The sequence below is a fragment of the Trachemys scripta genome, chromosome 2, assembly GCF_013100865.1.
Source record: "Trachemys scripta elegans isolate TJP31775 chromosome 2, CAS_Tse_1.0, whole genome shotgun sequence".
Lineage (NCBI taxonomy): Eukaryota > Metazoa > Chordata > Testudines > Emydidae > Trachemys > Trachemys scripta.
In genome coordinates this window covers 249,155,986-249,172,205 of record NC_048299.1, presented here as the reverse complement: position 1 = coordinate 249,172,205, position 16,220 = coordinate 249,155,986, and the positions used below count along the sequence as shown (strand labels likewise).

Sequence of the window (16,220 nt, the reverse complement as noted above, 5' to 3'; positions counted from 1 at the left end):
TATTAGATAAAAAATGTATAGGTTTAAAAGCAAACAACATGTTTACTTAAGAATAAAAAGTAATTAAAAAGTTTCTTCAAAAATGAAGGATTTAAAATGCTTTACACAAAACGTAAAAGTTGCCATCATTTATTATTATATACTAACTTTAGTAAACATAACACTTAATCAGGAACATGCTGCTATTTTATTTTCCAAATTAAAAGACAGTGAAAAAGTAATTTCTACTAAGCAGGGATGTTCTACCAACACAATCCAAAGGTTTTACAGTGACCAATCTTTTTTCAACCTGCAGCTCATTTTCTTGTTTGCTAAACCAGTTCATCAATTAAAAAAATGCACCAGAACTGAGCTAGCCATATGCATTTGGAGTCAGAAATCAATGAGAAAAATGGTATTAAAAGATCCTCTCCAAGTCACATGATGGTTAGTTTTAATGTAGGTCTAGGATACAGACATCAATGAAGTTGTATCAGCTCAGTGGTGCTGACTTTAAAACAAAATGGTTTAATGTATCTGTTTTGAAACGCCCTTGCACTTCTTCGCGTACCGACCGTTAGGATTGTTCGGCTGAATAATCTGAAGCACAGAAAAGTTTACGAAGTTGAGATCACAGCTCTTGTGTGTCCCGGGCAGGAAAAGTGAACTATGGATACTATTAGGAAGAAGATTTTTTGACTACGACTCACCAATACACCTGGTTTCTAACCAAAACAAAAACATTTCCCCTTCAAAAGTGTTGCACTTCCGAAAACAACAAAAGCGACTATCTGCAAATGTTTTTTTATGCAAACCAAATCCTACAGGGAGGTGCAAACCTTTGCATAATGCAAACCTAGGCGAGGGGAGGAAGAGAACCGAAAGATGACTAAATCAGCACTGCCCAGAGACGGTTAGTATTGAGTTGTGCAGCTCGGAGGACCCTTTCCCTACTGCTCCCTTTGCTGGAACTTTTCTTGCACGCACTTTCTGTTTCTTTGCGATGCGCTGGTGTTTCGGCAGCCTAAGCCTGGCATGGATTCCCCACCCACCCCCCAGCTGTACTTGATCCCTCGCATACTTATTTGTAAACTAGTTCGCACTGGTCTCCCAAATTAGTTCAACTTTAAAATACAAAAGTGATTGGGTTTCCAGACTGAGTGGGGGAGTTTTAAGGGAAAGGGTGAGGCAGCCACAGCTCCTAAGGAGTAGGTGCTCAGTAGCGAGGAAGCTGCTCGGACTACATCAAAGGAGCTTTTCTTCATCCCTGCCCTTTTCTCTCTACCCTCAAGCCTCTTTGGCAAAGTTTAACCCTTCCGCCCATACCCGGGACTCTCCCAAGAAGGACATAAATAAAAGTCTGCCAGAGGGAGCCTCCCTCAGGAAACTTACGTTTGATCTGCCTGGGTTTGCTCTGTTTCCTTCGGGACATGCTGCCGCTGCTCCTGCCTGGCTCCAGGTGCGGGAGGAGAGGGCTGAGGGCTGGGGGTGACAGATCAGTCGGCGGGGCTCATGGAGGAGCCGCTGGACGCCTCGCGAGGCACAGCCAAATGAGAGGGCGAGCGAGTGACAAGGAACGAGGGGCCGGGGGAGCTCGGGCGAGTGAGAGGCAGCGAGGCTGAGGGGAGGAGGAGGAGGCAGGGGGTGGGGGGAGCAGGGAGGGCGGGGAGGGGAGCGCTCGCTCTCCCCGGCGTTGCTGTGCGGATGCCGCCGCCGTTGTCGCTCTCGGAGCCGCGCTCGGCTCAGACTGACGGGCTGCGGGAGGTGGCAGGAGAGGAGGGGGCGAGGGAGGGGCTTTCCAAGGCTGGCGGAGGGGGGGGGGGAGTTTGTCCGTCGGGATTGACGGACACTGGCGGCTTCCACAGACAGGTCCGCCCGCAAACAGCAGCCTGCGGGGCGCGGGAGGCTTCAATTGTGGGAGCTGCTCTCTGCCCTCCGTGGGGGAAGGAGTCGGCTCCCTTCCTCCCCCTCCTCAACCCCAACTTCCCTCAGATAGGGAAAACACGAGCCAGGCACCGAGCTCCTGCACGCTGAGGTGAGACTTGTCACGCGCTGTTCCCGCGGATCACAAGCGCCCGCTGTGCTTTGGGGACCGGTTAAGTCCCCCCCCCTCCTCCCCAGCAGAACACTTCACCTCCGCTAAAGCCTCGTTGGCGAGGGGGCTCCAGGGGCTGGGCACTGGGGGTGGCGTTTCCTGGACAGTGCGTGCGCCTCACCTGGGGTTTTCCACGGGGAAGCTGGAGCCAGGCATTCCCCGGCACATATCTCCAGGGGCATGGGGTAGGTGCGTGCATGTGTAGGCATTGATAAAAGAAGAAAACGCACTTGGTGACTGGCTGGTCCACCAGCCGGTAATCAATTATCGATGGGCCCTGAACAGACTGCATCAGATCCTGCCCACAGGTACACGGGTGTTAGTGCAAAGTAGAGCTGCTCAAACTCTTTGTTGGGAGTAGTCTAGCAAATAAGTTTAGGCTTTTTCTCTGTTCTTGAATTACCCACAACCAGGACCTGTTTTTCAACAAATTTGTTTCATTATTCACAATTGTTCAACTGATCGTTTCCGCAAGCAATTTTAGCCTGTGATTCATTCTGAAGGTTGTATATTTGCTCCGTGGTAATAATTATTTGCATGTCTGATTGATCACTTAGGTGATATTGTTTCTGTTCTCTAATTGATCGTTGGTTATAAAAGAAAAGTCCCCATTCACCACTTATATGTCAACATTCATGATTGATCAACGTATGTACTGTGCAAATAATAAAAAGTTTTTCAAAGTGGTTCAATTTCTGTTACAAATACACTAGTGAATATTTGTTCATTTTAGTGTTGATATTGCTGTCTGTAAATAGTCTTGCAAATAAAAACTTGCATAGGTAAATGTTCATGAAGAAATGAAGAGAAAGAGTTGTGCGTATCAATTAAGTGAATCAGGGAGTTTTAATTACAAACTCCACATACTCTTACTTGTCCAGTTCTATTCAGGAATTCTTCCACTAATGTCAGTCATGTTATTCCGGATTTACATCAGTTCATAAAAGGCAAAATCTGCTTTAACATTTCTTTTGAATGATGTAGATTAATATATACAATGCAGGGGTTCATTACAGGTATTCCTCAATTATGTGAACAATTTGATTAGGGTAAATGATTTCCCTCCCTATTTACATCTCTTTTCTCTTGACCATTCTGCTGAAATGTGTTAAGGTGTTACTAATAAGTGTTTTTCCTCTACTTAAAGTGAGCATGGCATCCCACATCCTTAGTTCCATTTGCTGGTTGCCTTGAGATGTAGAGTCTTTGTGTAATAACACCCCGATATTATGAGTAGTCATACCATTTAACTTTTAATTCAAACTGCACTACAAATTAAGTCTTACCTATGATAGGTCCCTATTGTTTAGTATAGTAAGATTTTCACCACAATCTGATCCAGACATAGGATGTTGAAGAAGAAGCAGTTATTGAGTAGGAATGGGCAAATTCCTCATGGACTTAGTGAACACGCTACTACTCTTATACTGCATACTTATTTTTTAATTAGACAACTGTTAGCTCAATTAACATGGTAAAGTTGCTTGTCTACTAACAAATGTGCTGTAATGAGTGTTCATTTCTCAGCTTAGACTGACATTTTTAAAGGGACCTAAATTAGTTAGGTGCCTGCCTTATAAATGAGAATTGGGCCCCTATCACTTAGGCACTTTTGAACATTTCAGCCCTATTCCCCAGTCAACACTGGTAGTGTCTTTGATCCAAGAGAGCAATGAATGTTTTTTGTGTTATTCGCTGCTGTACTCTACCATCTGTTTATTCAGCTCAGAGGAGAGACAAGGTTGGGAAGTAAATATCTTTTATTGGACCAACTTCTGTTGGTGAAAGAGACAAACTTTTGAGCTACACAGAACTCTTCTTCAGGTCCAGGAAAGGTAGACATATATATATATATATTATATATATATAAAAATAAATAAAATCTGTCTCCCTTTCCTACACACACGTCTTGAAATACAAGAAACTGAGATTAAGTACAGTGTTTTCAGCAGCTGGACATTATATAGATTGTATTTTGTAATGAGTAATTCTGTCACCATCATTTTTAAATTGCATGGTGTAAGACAGTTATTTCATAGATGATACAGGTGTGAAAACAGACAAAACTGAGCAGTGCTGGAAATCTACATCACAAATAAGTATTTATTCCAGGGAAGATGTGATTCCATCACTCTGCTGCATTGGGGGTCTCAGCCCAGATCCAGTGCATTGAGAGCCATATTTAAAATAACCACCGTTGTTATTAGGGTGACCAGATGTCCCAATTTTATAGGAACAGTCCCAATATTCAGGGCTTTCTCTTATATGGGGCTAGGTCTACACTTTGGAGGGGGGCGAGGGTTTGACCTAAGATACGCAACTTCAGCTACGCGAATATCTTAGGTCGACTTACGTGGCTGGGAGGACGGCAGCGAGTCGACCGCTGCCACTCCCCCGCCGACTCCGCTTCCGCCTCTCGCTGTGGTGGAGTTCCAGAGTCGACAGCAGAGCGATCAGGGATCAATTTTATCGCGTCTACACTAGACGTGATAAATCGTTCCCCGATAGATCGAGCGCTACCCGCCAATCCAGCGGATAGTGAAGACGTGCCCTAGGAGCCTATTACCATCCATCCCCATCCTGATTTTTCACACTTGCTTTCTGGTCACCCTATCTACATATACACTATATGGAGTACCTTGCTTTCACAAATGTTTAAGAAGAAATGTGATTTCAGTGTCATATATTTTCTCTGTTTCTAACCCATTAAGGTCATACTGGTCTGCCCAAAACTGAACATATAAAGATGTATTATTATAGTGGCTATTTAGAGACTAGCATTTGAATCAGTATTATGATTAATCAGAGCATTACATTTTAAAAATATATTTACAGTGAAGAATAAAGGTTTTTGGTAAAAGTTAAAAATTAGTTTGCAAAATTACAAGAAAAAAGTGCATTTGTTATTTAGAAATTAACTAACAAAATTATGTCCCTAATATTCTCCAAAATCTACACTCATTCAGCACATAAGAAGATTTCCTGGTTTCTCTGCCACAGGGAATGAACAGCATTGAGAGACAAGGTAAGGTGAGTGGCATGGAGCTGCTCTACTCACCGCTGGGTGGGCACCTCCTTTTGGCTGGGGATTAGTTCTGCCAGGCCAATGCTCCTTCCTGTGGTTGCACTCTGGGTCTTGCTATCTCTGGGCTCGACTGCTCGACCACTTCATAGCATGGCCCTCTGGTCAGGTCACTGTAGTCCTCCCATTCCAGGTAAGGTGACCATATGTCCCAAAGGGAAAATGGGACACCGCGTGCCGCTAGCCCAAGCGCACCCCCCCCCCACGCGGGGCTGGTTGGAGCCGCTTGTCCAAGCTCCCTCTCTCTCCCTGCGTGGGACTGGCATTGCTGCTCATCTGAGCCCTGCTCGCCTCCAGTGCAAGGCTGGGGCTGACATCACTGCTCAACTGATCCCTACCTACCGCCCAGGGCAGAGCTGGCATCGCTGCTCCTCTCCCTCCCCCGGGCTTACACACCCCACTTTTTTGACAGAAGTGGGCATTTCTTCTATTTGCTCTTGCCACACCAGGAGGAGTGGCAAGCACTTTGGAGGAGAGAATTAGAATTCAAAATGGTCTTGACAACCTGGAGAAGTGGTCTGAAATAAATAGGATGAAATTCAACAAGGAGTAATGCAAAGTACCACACTTAAGAATAATCAGTTGCAGAAATTCAAAATGGGAAATGACTGCCTAGAAAGGAGTACCATAGAAAAGGATCTGGGGGTTATAGTGGATCACAAACTAAATATGAGTCATAATATTGTTGCAAAAAACAAACAAACAGACATAATTCTGGGAAGTATTAGCAGGAGTGTTGTAAGCAAGATTACAAGAAGTAATTCTTTCACTCTACTCAGCAATGATAAGACGTCAACTGGTGTATACTATCCAGTTCTGTGCACCACACTTTGGGAAAGATGTGGACAAATTGGAGAAAGTCCAGAGGAGAGCAACAAAAATTGTTAAAGGTCTAGACAACATTACCTATGAGGAAAAACTGAAAAGAAACCCGCAACAAACTAGGATAGTTTAGGCTGGAGAAAAGATGGCTGAAGGGGACATGATTACAGTTTTCAAGTAAATAAAAGGTTGTCATAAAGAAGGGTGATAAATTGTTCTCCTTAACAACTGAGGACAGGACAAGATGTAATGGGCTTAAATTGCAGCAAGGGAGATTTAGGTTACACATTAGGAAAAACTTCCTAGCTATAAGAGTGGTTAAACACTGTAACAGATTACCTACGGAAGTGTGGAATCTCCATTATTGGAAGTTTATAAGAACAGGTTAGACAAACCCCTGACAGGAATGGTCTAGATAATACTTAATCCTGCCTCAGTGCAGGGGACTGAATTAGATGACCTATTGAGGTCCCTTCCAGTCCTATATTTCTATAATTCAAATGAGATGTCACACACAGTAGAGGATACAAATCTTTATAATATCATCCACTTCCTTTCATACATAACTATGATGGTAGTTAACAATGTAGACAATTAAATTATTAAGATTGAGTGAACATTCCTTAAGACAAATAGGAGTAGTTCACACCTCTCCCAGGTGTTGTTTCAGACTATCTGAAATCAGTTTAGGCTTGTTTCACAGTTGTTTGCTTGTAATCCTTTCTATCTTTATTCTTTATACTTTGTATCACTTAATTCTATGTCCTTTCGTTAAATAAATTTTTTTATGATTATTGTAAACCAATTCAGTGCTATGATTGAAATAAGTGTTTGTCAGACCCTAGCTAATGAGCTGCAGCGTATTGTCTCTTTAAAGGAGCAGCATACTTCACTTCTGTGACTGTAGAGAGGCTGGACACTGCAGGGAGATGACCCTCGGGAACTCAGGAGTTGGGGTTCACTGTTTGTTACCGCAAAGGCAACATTTGGTTTGGCAGCATCCTGAAGAGTCTGCTGGCAAGGCAAACAAGCTGGTATATCATGGAGTTGTCACACAGCCAAGCAATAACAAAACTTCCATTTGCTGAGACAGGTAACACAGTAACTCACAATTCTGGGAATCTAAGTGGATTGTCCCATAGGCAGATCATTTGGGGGAATTCAGGATTGGGAGGGTTTTGGGGTCACTGCAAAAAGTAACTGGGCAGTGGAAACCAGGATGTGACCTGCATGCTTATAGGCTGGCTGTTGATGTCAGGGCTGTGAACCACAGCAGCATAACATTTAAGGCACTCAGAGTTGCAGGGCTGGTGGTGACAACCCCTTATTGTCTGGGTTGAACCCAAAGTGTCACAGTAAGTCACTGCATTTCTCTTCATTCTGCAACCCCATCCTCCACAGGAATGGATGTAGAATCCTTATCATTACTCTACAATCGATGCTGCTAGGAAAGCACCTTTTTATAGGATCATGATGTAAAGAAACAACAAAAGAGTAGAGAGCAGCAAATACAGAGTGCTGGCAGGTGAGGGGAACAGTTTATGTCCACACTTTCTGACAGTACATTCATTCACTATGATGTAATCAAGCATAAAGGCGACTAAAATATTGTCTCCTCTACACTTCCTCCACCTATTCCAGTTTAACTGGCATATAGCACCCCCTTCTGGGTAATATGCAGTTTCTGTACCATCTCAAACAGCCAGATTAGGTGTCTACATTCACTCACATCCGTTTGCTGTTTATGTCCAGATTTGGCACAGCAGGTTACATTGTAATACTAATCTCTCAACAGCCTATACAGAAACATGATAGAGAATAAAAAAAATTAGAGAGACCTGGCAACATGTATGATTTTCCCACAGTAGACACAGCTATAACTCCAGTGGGGCTGTCAGCAGTCTACTGTGGCTTTATAAGCGCATCCTTTGGCTTTATAAACTCCTTTTTTTCTGCTTCAGAGTGGTATCCGTGTTAGTGTGATGTTCTTCTTTCATGGCTGCATAACAATTGCTGGTTCACATTAGCAAATGATCTCTACCCACCCATAATGAATGCACCAGTACTGTCCACATCTTATTTATTCAGAAATGGCTTTTAGTTTTACCAAATATATAAATCACAAACAAGCAACAAACAAAACCTTGACAAAATCCTGGATGGCTACACCACTACACCCTCATAACTCCTCCTTAGTTAATTCAAGAACCTCTCACTTGCACATCTGTGTTTTCCTTTAGATAAGAGATACCTTCTTCTCATTTCACATGCAATTCTTCAGTTATGTCATTTTTATAAATGAGATAGATGCACATATGAAGCAATTCCTAACATGTCAACACACCTGTCTTTCAGAAGTGGGATTCAAGAGGTTTTCTACCTTCAAAGAAGCAGTCTCTTTGCATAAACTAAGGTAACTGTAATCCAGTTTTTAAAGACTTTGTACTCCAATATATTGAAGAAAAATGAAGTAGCAAATGTAGCTCAGATTCAACTGGTAATTTATAATTCCACATAATTTATGTAAATGTAACATTTGACCACATATTTCTAATGTTACGATATTACCAAATAATGTGTCAAATTATAATCCCGATTCCTACACCAAAAATACATGTCGGTCCAACAAACCACATTTGAAAATGTGCAGGAGTCCAATATGTTTTGTATGACTTAAATTGTTGAAATTTCAGTATAGTCTAGTATGAGGCCACCATGTCTTATTCACAGTATAATTTACCTCAAATGTCCATCTCTGTGAAATGCTCAAGTAGCATAGGAAAATCCAAGTAACTCAAAGTTTCAATAAAGAGAAAATTTTCAAAAATGCCTCAGTGACTTTAGATTCTAAATCCCATTTTCAAAAGTGACAGGCACTTAGGCAGCTATCTAGGTCACTTTTGACAATGGGAGCTAGGTTCTAAAGTCAGAGGCATTTTTGAAATGTTTTCTCTAGATGAAAACAGGATGCACGTTTTAATACTGAAATAGCTATAACGACATGTCTTGAGTGGTCTAGGCAAGTAAGAATTAAAATATGAAATGGTAAAATCTCAGTTGCTGATTGCTTTCCAGATTAACCCACTTTATATTTGGAAGCTTTGCCTTCACACCCCTTCAAATTCCTAACAAACACTATTTGGCAATTCCCATAAAGGGACCCAAAGAGCAAAATTCTCCATTGCCCTGAACTCTGTGTAGTCATTTTCACTATTGCAAAGTGAGTGTAAAGTGGTTTTAAAGTCTTATCAAACCACAGTAGTACACATTTACACCCACTTTGCCATCACTTCATGTTGGTGTAAATAACTACATAAGGTGCAAGGTAATGAAAATTTTGGTCCTCAATTTTAGTTCCAGATGGAAGAAAGGTAGGGTCATTCTGATAAAACATCGATTAGTTTACATGCTTTTACTCAAACAACTGTATTGTACATTAATATTGTCATTGACACTCTGGAATACCAGACACACTTTGCCTATTTTACATATGAATGTAGGAAGATAGGTCTGATCCAGACTGCCAATTCCCAAGATCCATCTAGCCCAGCATCCTGTCGATGACAGTGGCCAATACTACATGCTTCAGAGGAAAGTGTAAAAGTCCCATAGTAAATTGATGCAGGATAAGCTGCCCTTCACATTAGGTATCATCCTAATTTCTAATAATTGGAGATAGTTTTAAACCCTGAAGTATGAGGTTTAATATCCCTTCCAAAAGGTCTACGATCATTAATTTCAACCAGAAACTGAATCTGACCCAGTATCTGTGCTGCTTGTTAAACACAGAGGACCACATTACTCATTTGCTTAACTTCACTGACTTTAATCAGGGTTCCACAGGTGTAACAACAAAATTTGGTCCATTGACTTTGCTCTTTCAAGTTTTTGATATATTGGATAGTTTTCATGGTCATCTCAGTGGGATGCTCTGGGATTTTAGTGATCTTCAAGCAAAGTATACAGGGCTGTCCTTAGGATTTATGGGGCCCTACTCAGTATTATTAAACTGGTGCCCCTATGCTCCACTGAAGGCGGTTCCCAGCCTGCACCACTGACCCCAGTGTGTCAAGGGGGCACAACCACCAGCCCCGCCTGCGGACCCCCAGAAACCCTCCCCCATTGCTGACACTCACAGAGCTTCGTGCGCAGCAGACGCTGCGGCAGTGGCTCAAGGCAGGCTTTGTGCTGTCACATGGAGGCTGCATCTTGCCAGAGCCCACGGCCCTCCTGCAGCCCCTCACCACTCCTGGCTCACCACAAGCATTTTGACAGGAAGTACCAAGCAGTAATAACAACAACAATACAAGTGTTTGTGCGTGTGTGTGTGTGAGAGAGAGAGAGAGAGACTGTGTTGGGGGACTGTGTGACAGAATGTGTGTTGGGGAGTGTGAAACTGTTTGTACACGTGTGTGAGTGACAATCTGTATTGCAGTACTGTGACTCGAGAGAGGCAGAGTGTATGTGGGTGTGACAGCCAGTCTGTGTGTGAGAGAGAGAGAGTGTGTTAGGGAAGTGTGAGAGACAGTGAGCGCACTGTCACTTTAAGTCCTCCCCTCCCTTCACTCCTTGCCCCCTCCCCCCACTCATGTGGAAGTTTTGCTTCTCCTGGCCCCGTCCCAGCCCGGTCCCAGCCTGAGACTGCGCGGCGCAGGCAGGCATGGTCCAGGAAGGGACTCCACTATGGGCGGTGGTGAGCCGGGCCACTGCGCCGTCAGTGACTGGTCATGCCGCTCTGTGCTCTCCGGGGCTGGGGCGGCAGAGCCAGAGGCTGGAGCCCTGAGCTGGCTGGCTGAGGAGCAAGTGAGGGAAGGGGTGGGGTTGGGTTGGGGAGAAGCCCGCTGGCTCAGCATGGTGGGAGAGGCCGGAGAAAAGAGAATTCCAGACATGGCCAGTTGGAGGAATGGTGCCCCAAATTTTCCGGTGCCCTATGTAGCCGCGTATGCTGCATATGCCTAGGGATAGCCCTGAAAATATATATACATATTTGTTTATCCATTAGTACTTATGTCCCGATCCATGATGCCTTTACCACAGGTCATAAATGAAAGACATTCTGATGTACTGAAGCTGCATTTTCCTTCAGTCTCCATTTGGTCAAGATGACTTGAGTTACAGGGAACCTTACTTTCTGAAGTGTTTGGGACATGCTATTTATTTCACTATATCAACTGATTTCTGTATGAGTGTTAACTGTACCCTAGCTGTAGTTTTAATGGAAAAGACTAGACTTGCAGTTACATGATTAAAGTGATGAGGAATATATGACATTGATAAACATAATGAAACTGAAATACAGTATAAAAACTTAAACATGATCTCTAAGATACTGACAAGTTTAGATATTACATTAGATATGTAAAGTCCATTCATGCATGCCCAGCTTTCCCTTTTACAGGTCCCTGTGGGAAAAACTTGTACAGATGAGGTGAAAAAGGTTTTTTCACTGAGAGAATCAGGTCACAAAAATGAGGGCCCAATGGCCTGTTGCTCTTGCCTGGAGCCAATCCCTCAGCTAATGTACTTACAACTCCGAACATGTTTTTATAGGACATTTTGTCCATTTGTGTAGATGTTCAATGTATTATTTTTGTTCAAATTACCAACTATATGTTGTTATAATTCTACAGCTGCAGCCACTACAATATATCCTTTGGTTTCCATGACTCCAACTCAATTTTGATATATTCCTCTTCTTTGGCCACTAACCAATGAATCACCTCGGAAACCCTGGACCTGGTTGCCCTGGACATGCTCTGACTGTGTAATGTTACATTTTAGTACTCAGGTGTCTACAGACTGGCAAGTTTATTCACTGGACCTTTGGGGCCTGATTTCTGATCACCTTCCTATTTGGTACCCTCATTTTATAGGTGAAAATAACCGCAGACACAAATTTTGCATGTGAAAATTGTGCCATGTAGTACCTAACTACCTGAGTTATGTGCCCAAACAGGTACTCTCCAAATAACATCAGTTTCCATCACAATAATTTAAGGCCATTTACAACCAAAAATCAGACACTTATAATATATTGTATAATATATTCCTAGCAAGGTCCTGCTCATATTCTCCCAACTATTCCACACTTGTTGAAAGTTTCTCCATTTTAATCTGCAGACCTAAAAACTCCCTTACTTGATAAGTATCTCTAAATTATTTTCCAGGGATTAGTGTCACATTCTAATGTCAATTGGCACATTATCACAACTAAACTCTTAATAGTATCCCTCCACTTTTATTGCTTTGCCTCTTTGCCATTGGGAACCCTAATCCATTGCAGGTCTCTTCTTAGATGAGAACTATATGAAATGCTACAGTATCTCTGGGGAGCTCTTTTGATGATGGCAGAATATGTGGTTTAGGTCCTTGATGCTTTTCAAGCGGTTTCTCTCATATCTACCTTCTCATCTTCTATACTTTCATATTGCTCTGATGTATTTTGGGGCCTTCAGACTGCACATGCCTGGGGCTTGGATCACTTGTCTTTCCTACATACTCACACCTCTCCACTCTTAGAAAGACCTCTGGCTCTAAGGACCACCTCAGAATCTGTCCCCTCTGCATTTGACTCTAACAATATCTACCTTTCTTCTGTTTTATCTTATAATGGTTATGCCTACCATAACATTCCACCATGCCCTGTGTTGTTGACAATGTTCCACAAAGTAGCAAATATTGGTGATATTCTGACTACTGAAATATTTCTCAATAAAGGTAATCATTCTAAATATATTCCACTTTTGCCCAAGATCTTTGGTCAACAGTGATGTTAAAATTCTTATTAAATTATTCATAGATAGGGTTATATCTACCCCAGATTGCTAATCTAAGTATAACACATGAGATCATTACATTTTCAGATAAACACTAAAAACAGGAAGTGGTTAAGACTCGGAAGGAATGTGAATGTTTAACAGCATCATAGATCCCTCAAAAAGATTGGAGGTGGAATATGAAATTCAACAGACTGACTTAGTTTTCTGACTAACTCACATTCAACTTTGGCCTACAGCACTGCTTCTATCACAGAAGAATTTAGCCCATTATAGTCCATATTTCAGAAGGAGACATTAAGACTATGGGACTGCTCGTGGCATTAGGCATTATGACTTCAGTGGGCATTATCAGTGCCCACTGAAGTCAATGGAAAAACTCCTAGACTTGAATTGAGATTGGCTCTATGCTTGGTAAGTGTTTGAAGGAGTGGGCCCTTATTTTGTACAAACTGTTCTACTGAATCAAATTTGGATTTACACCTGTTAAAGATACAAAAGGTTTTAAAATATATATAGTACAAAGATGGCAGAGTAGCTATCAAACTGTTCCAAACATGGGAAGTGCTCAGTGTAGGCTTAACTCTACTCCCCTTGAAGTCAATGGTTGTTTTATAATTTAAACTTCAGTGGGAGCACTGATAGGCCAACACTGAGCACTTTTGATTGTTTCACCCATCCCAGCCTCTTTCCCTACACAATTACTGAATAAAAAGGATGTAAGCCAATATTTAGATGAAACTGCTACTAGTCCAGAACAGATAACTGACTGACAACATGTGGCATCCTTTGAGGGGGGTTCCTCAGTATACAGAAATATCTATTGTCACAGAATCCCTCCATGTAAACAAAGCTTTTGATTATTTGGAATGCTAGAAAAATGTGGATGCTCATGGATATTCCTCCTCTTACTTGCTACTGAATATTTCAAGCCTACAGAGTCATTTACTGTAAATGGTTCTCTCTCTCTTACCTTTCAAATTCACATTATACTTATTAAGGATACCCTGTTTCCTCTTTCTTGTGCCCTTTCTATTTAATTCCTATTGAAGTCCTTAGCCCTACATTATCAGAAATATCCAGGCAACTGGAGAGAGATCAGTAAACAAAACAAAAATGCTCAGGTAGCTTGAGAAAATGACTTATGAGTAAAGATTATAAGTGCTAAATATGTATCCTCGTACTAAGAGATGACTAGAAGGGAACATGGTAAGAGTCTACAGATATGTGATAGATGTCCATGCCAAGAATTGGGAACAAGCATTTAGTGTAGTACACTTATATATAACCATGTGTAATGAGATGAAAGAAAAAGAAAATTCAGGGTGGTCATCAGGAAAATCTTTCCTGATAGTATTTTATGTATTAGGTTGTAGAACAGTCTCCGAATGAAAGTAAAAGAAGCCCCTTCACTTGGGGCTTTTGAAACTAGACTGGACAAAACACCAGAGAATATATTTTAGGGAATGTTCCTGCATTTGTATAGTGATGGAGTAGATGATCTAAATAGCTTGTTCTATCTCTGACTTCTATGGCATAATACATCAGGGTATTGAGCTGTAATCTATTTGTATTACTTTTAGTATTTAATATCTGGCAATATATCCTTTGTTAATTAAGAGCTAATTTCTATTTAGAGAATGCAATATCTTGAATTTGTATGTCTGAAAACAAGTTGAGATTAAGAGCAATCAGTTGCAGTTACAAAGTCTCAGATCAAGTTATTTATAATCAATTGACCTTTGAATTTAAAATGTCTGGTACCTGTAAAATGAACTCCCCTAGTTAGAAAATAAAAAGAGTTGTCTATCCTTGTGACACACCTGCAGTTCCAATTCCAGTGCCTGAATTTTAGGAAAGGATAAATTATTAGTCACCCATTGCCAAAACAGGACACAAAGCAATATATTTTCCAGTCCCCACCTTTTTGCCAGATCCTTTAGACTTCTTGTAGTCTCAGTCTATCTGTGTCTAGAATCTTCCAGTTCCTCCTCAGCTCCAAACCCTGAATACTTTATACCATCTGAATGCTAAGAAGGGGACCTCAGCTGCAATCTGAGTAATTGTTTTGAAGTTCTCTTCCTAGTTTTCTTATTTCTTTCATTTTCAAATTGCACAGAAAATGCTGTTTCCAATCCTGCTTCCATTGAAGTCAATGGCAAAACTCCCATTGACTTCAATGGGTGAAGAAGTAGGCGTGGGATATAACTGGTTTATACTGAAGTTATACAAACTTGCTAAACAATCTGTTCCACCTTGTATTTAGCTGTGACACTCTGAGCTTCTTTCCCAGACCTGAAGAAAAACTCTGTGCACCTGGAATGCTTGTCTCTTTCACCAACAGTAGGTCCAATAAAAGATATTACCTCACCCACCTTGTTTCTCTAAACTTTTAAACAGTCAGATACAGAACTCAATTCCAAGACACTGAGATTAGCTATACAATCTGTCCCAGATATAACATGAAATTTACCAGAGATTACACTCACTAAATCAAAACATAACTGCAAATATATTTAGAATAAAAAACCCTTAGGTGAAGATAACATTGCTCCATAATATTAAATAATGGAGGCATTATTTAAAGAATTAACATAACTAACCTAGTATTTTGAGGGAATGAATTTATGGTCCAAACTCATTCTTTTGAAAAAAATTGAAACCTCATTTATTCCAACAAATGTTTAAACTATGTTTAATTTTAACTCATTAGCTGCACTGAGCTAATGAGGAGAAACAAGGGTGCCTTTAAATCTGCAATCTTGCCCCAGCAAGAAAGGTAGGGGCCCAAAACAACCTTCAGCACAAGCTAGAGAAGCCATGGGGCTGCTCTAATTTACTACAGTAAGAACAGTAAATATCCTCGGGACTCTTCTGCTACCCAGAGGTTGGAAGAGCAAATTGTTGTAATATATCGAGATATACCTATCTTAGAACTTGAAGGGACCTTGAAAGATCATTGAGTCTAGTCCAGTCCTCTGCCTTCACTAGTAGGACCAAGTTTGTTTGTTTTGCCCCAGATCCCTAAATGGCCCTCAAGGATTGAGCTCACAACCCTGGGTTTAACAGGCCAATGCTCAAACCACTGATCTCTCTCTCCTCCTCCCCAATTGTTCTCTAATCTTCCCCCTCCAGTCTGTCACACTGTCTCCCTACCATAGAGTACCACCTTCTTGTGCCCCATCAGCCTCACCACACCATCAAATATATCTTTCCCACAAGGTGGCCCCATCTTGGAGGAATCCTCTGCTGTCCCCATAGGACAACTTTAAGGTACTTTTGCTCCACTCCAAGAGTGCAATGTGACCTCAGTGGGACCTTACATCTGGTCTATTTTACTCCCTCTACCCCACCTTTCCTTCTGAAAATCTCATATGCAGTAAAAAGAACAGGAGTACTTGTGGCACCTTAAAGACTAACATATTTATTAGAGCATAAGCTTTCGTGGACTACAGCCCACTTCTTC

The 16,220-nt window shown here is 41.6% G+C and overlaps 1 protein-coding gene and 1 long non-coding RNA gene across 6 annotated transcripts in view; one reads left to right on the top strand and one right to left on the bottom strand.

Annotated features, from left to right (window-relative positions):
- ZFPM2 (zinc finger protein, FOG family member 2) overlaps window positions 1-1,618 on the bottom strand; it is a 437,522-nt gene extending 435,904 nt beyond the window's left edge. For all 5 annotated transcript variants that reach the window (XM_034763468.1, XM_034763465.1, XM_034763469.1 and 2 more), the window contains exon 1: window positions 1,372-1,618. Coding sequence is in view for 2 of the 5 variants with exons in the window: in XM_034763466.1 (XP_034619357.1) it covers window positions 1,372-1,411 (40 nt within the window). In the remaining 3 variants the exon portion in view is untranslated. The remainder of the gene's footprint in view (window positions 1-1,371) is intronic.
- Window positions 1,619-1,827: 209 nt separating this feature from the next.
- LOC117871670 overlaps window positions 1,828-16,220 on the top strand; it is a 60,790-nt gene continuing 46,397 nt past the window's right edge. The window contains exon 1 of the long non-coding RNA XR_004644325.1: window positions 1,828-2,014. This is a non-coding gene — a long non-coding RNA (uncharacterized LOC117871670). The remainder of the gene's footprint in view (window positions 2,015-16,220) is intronic.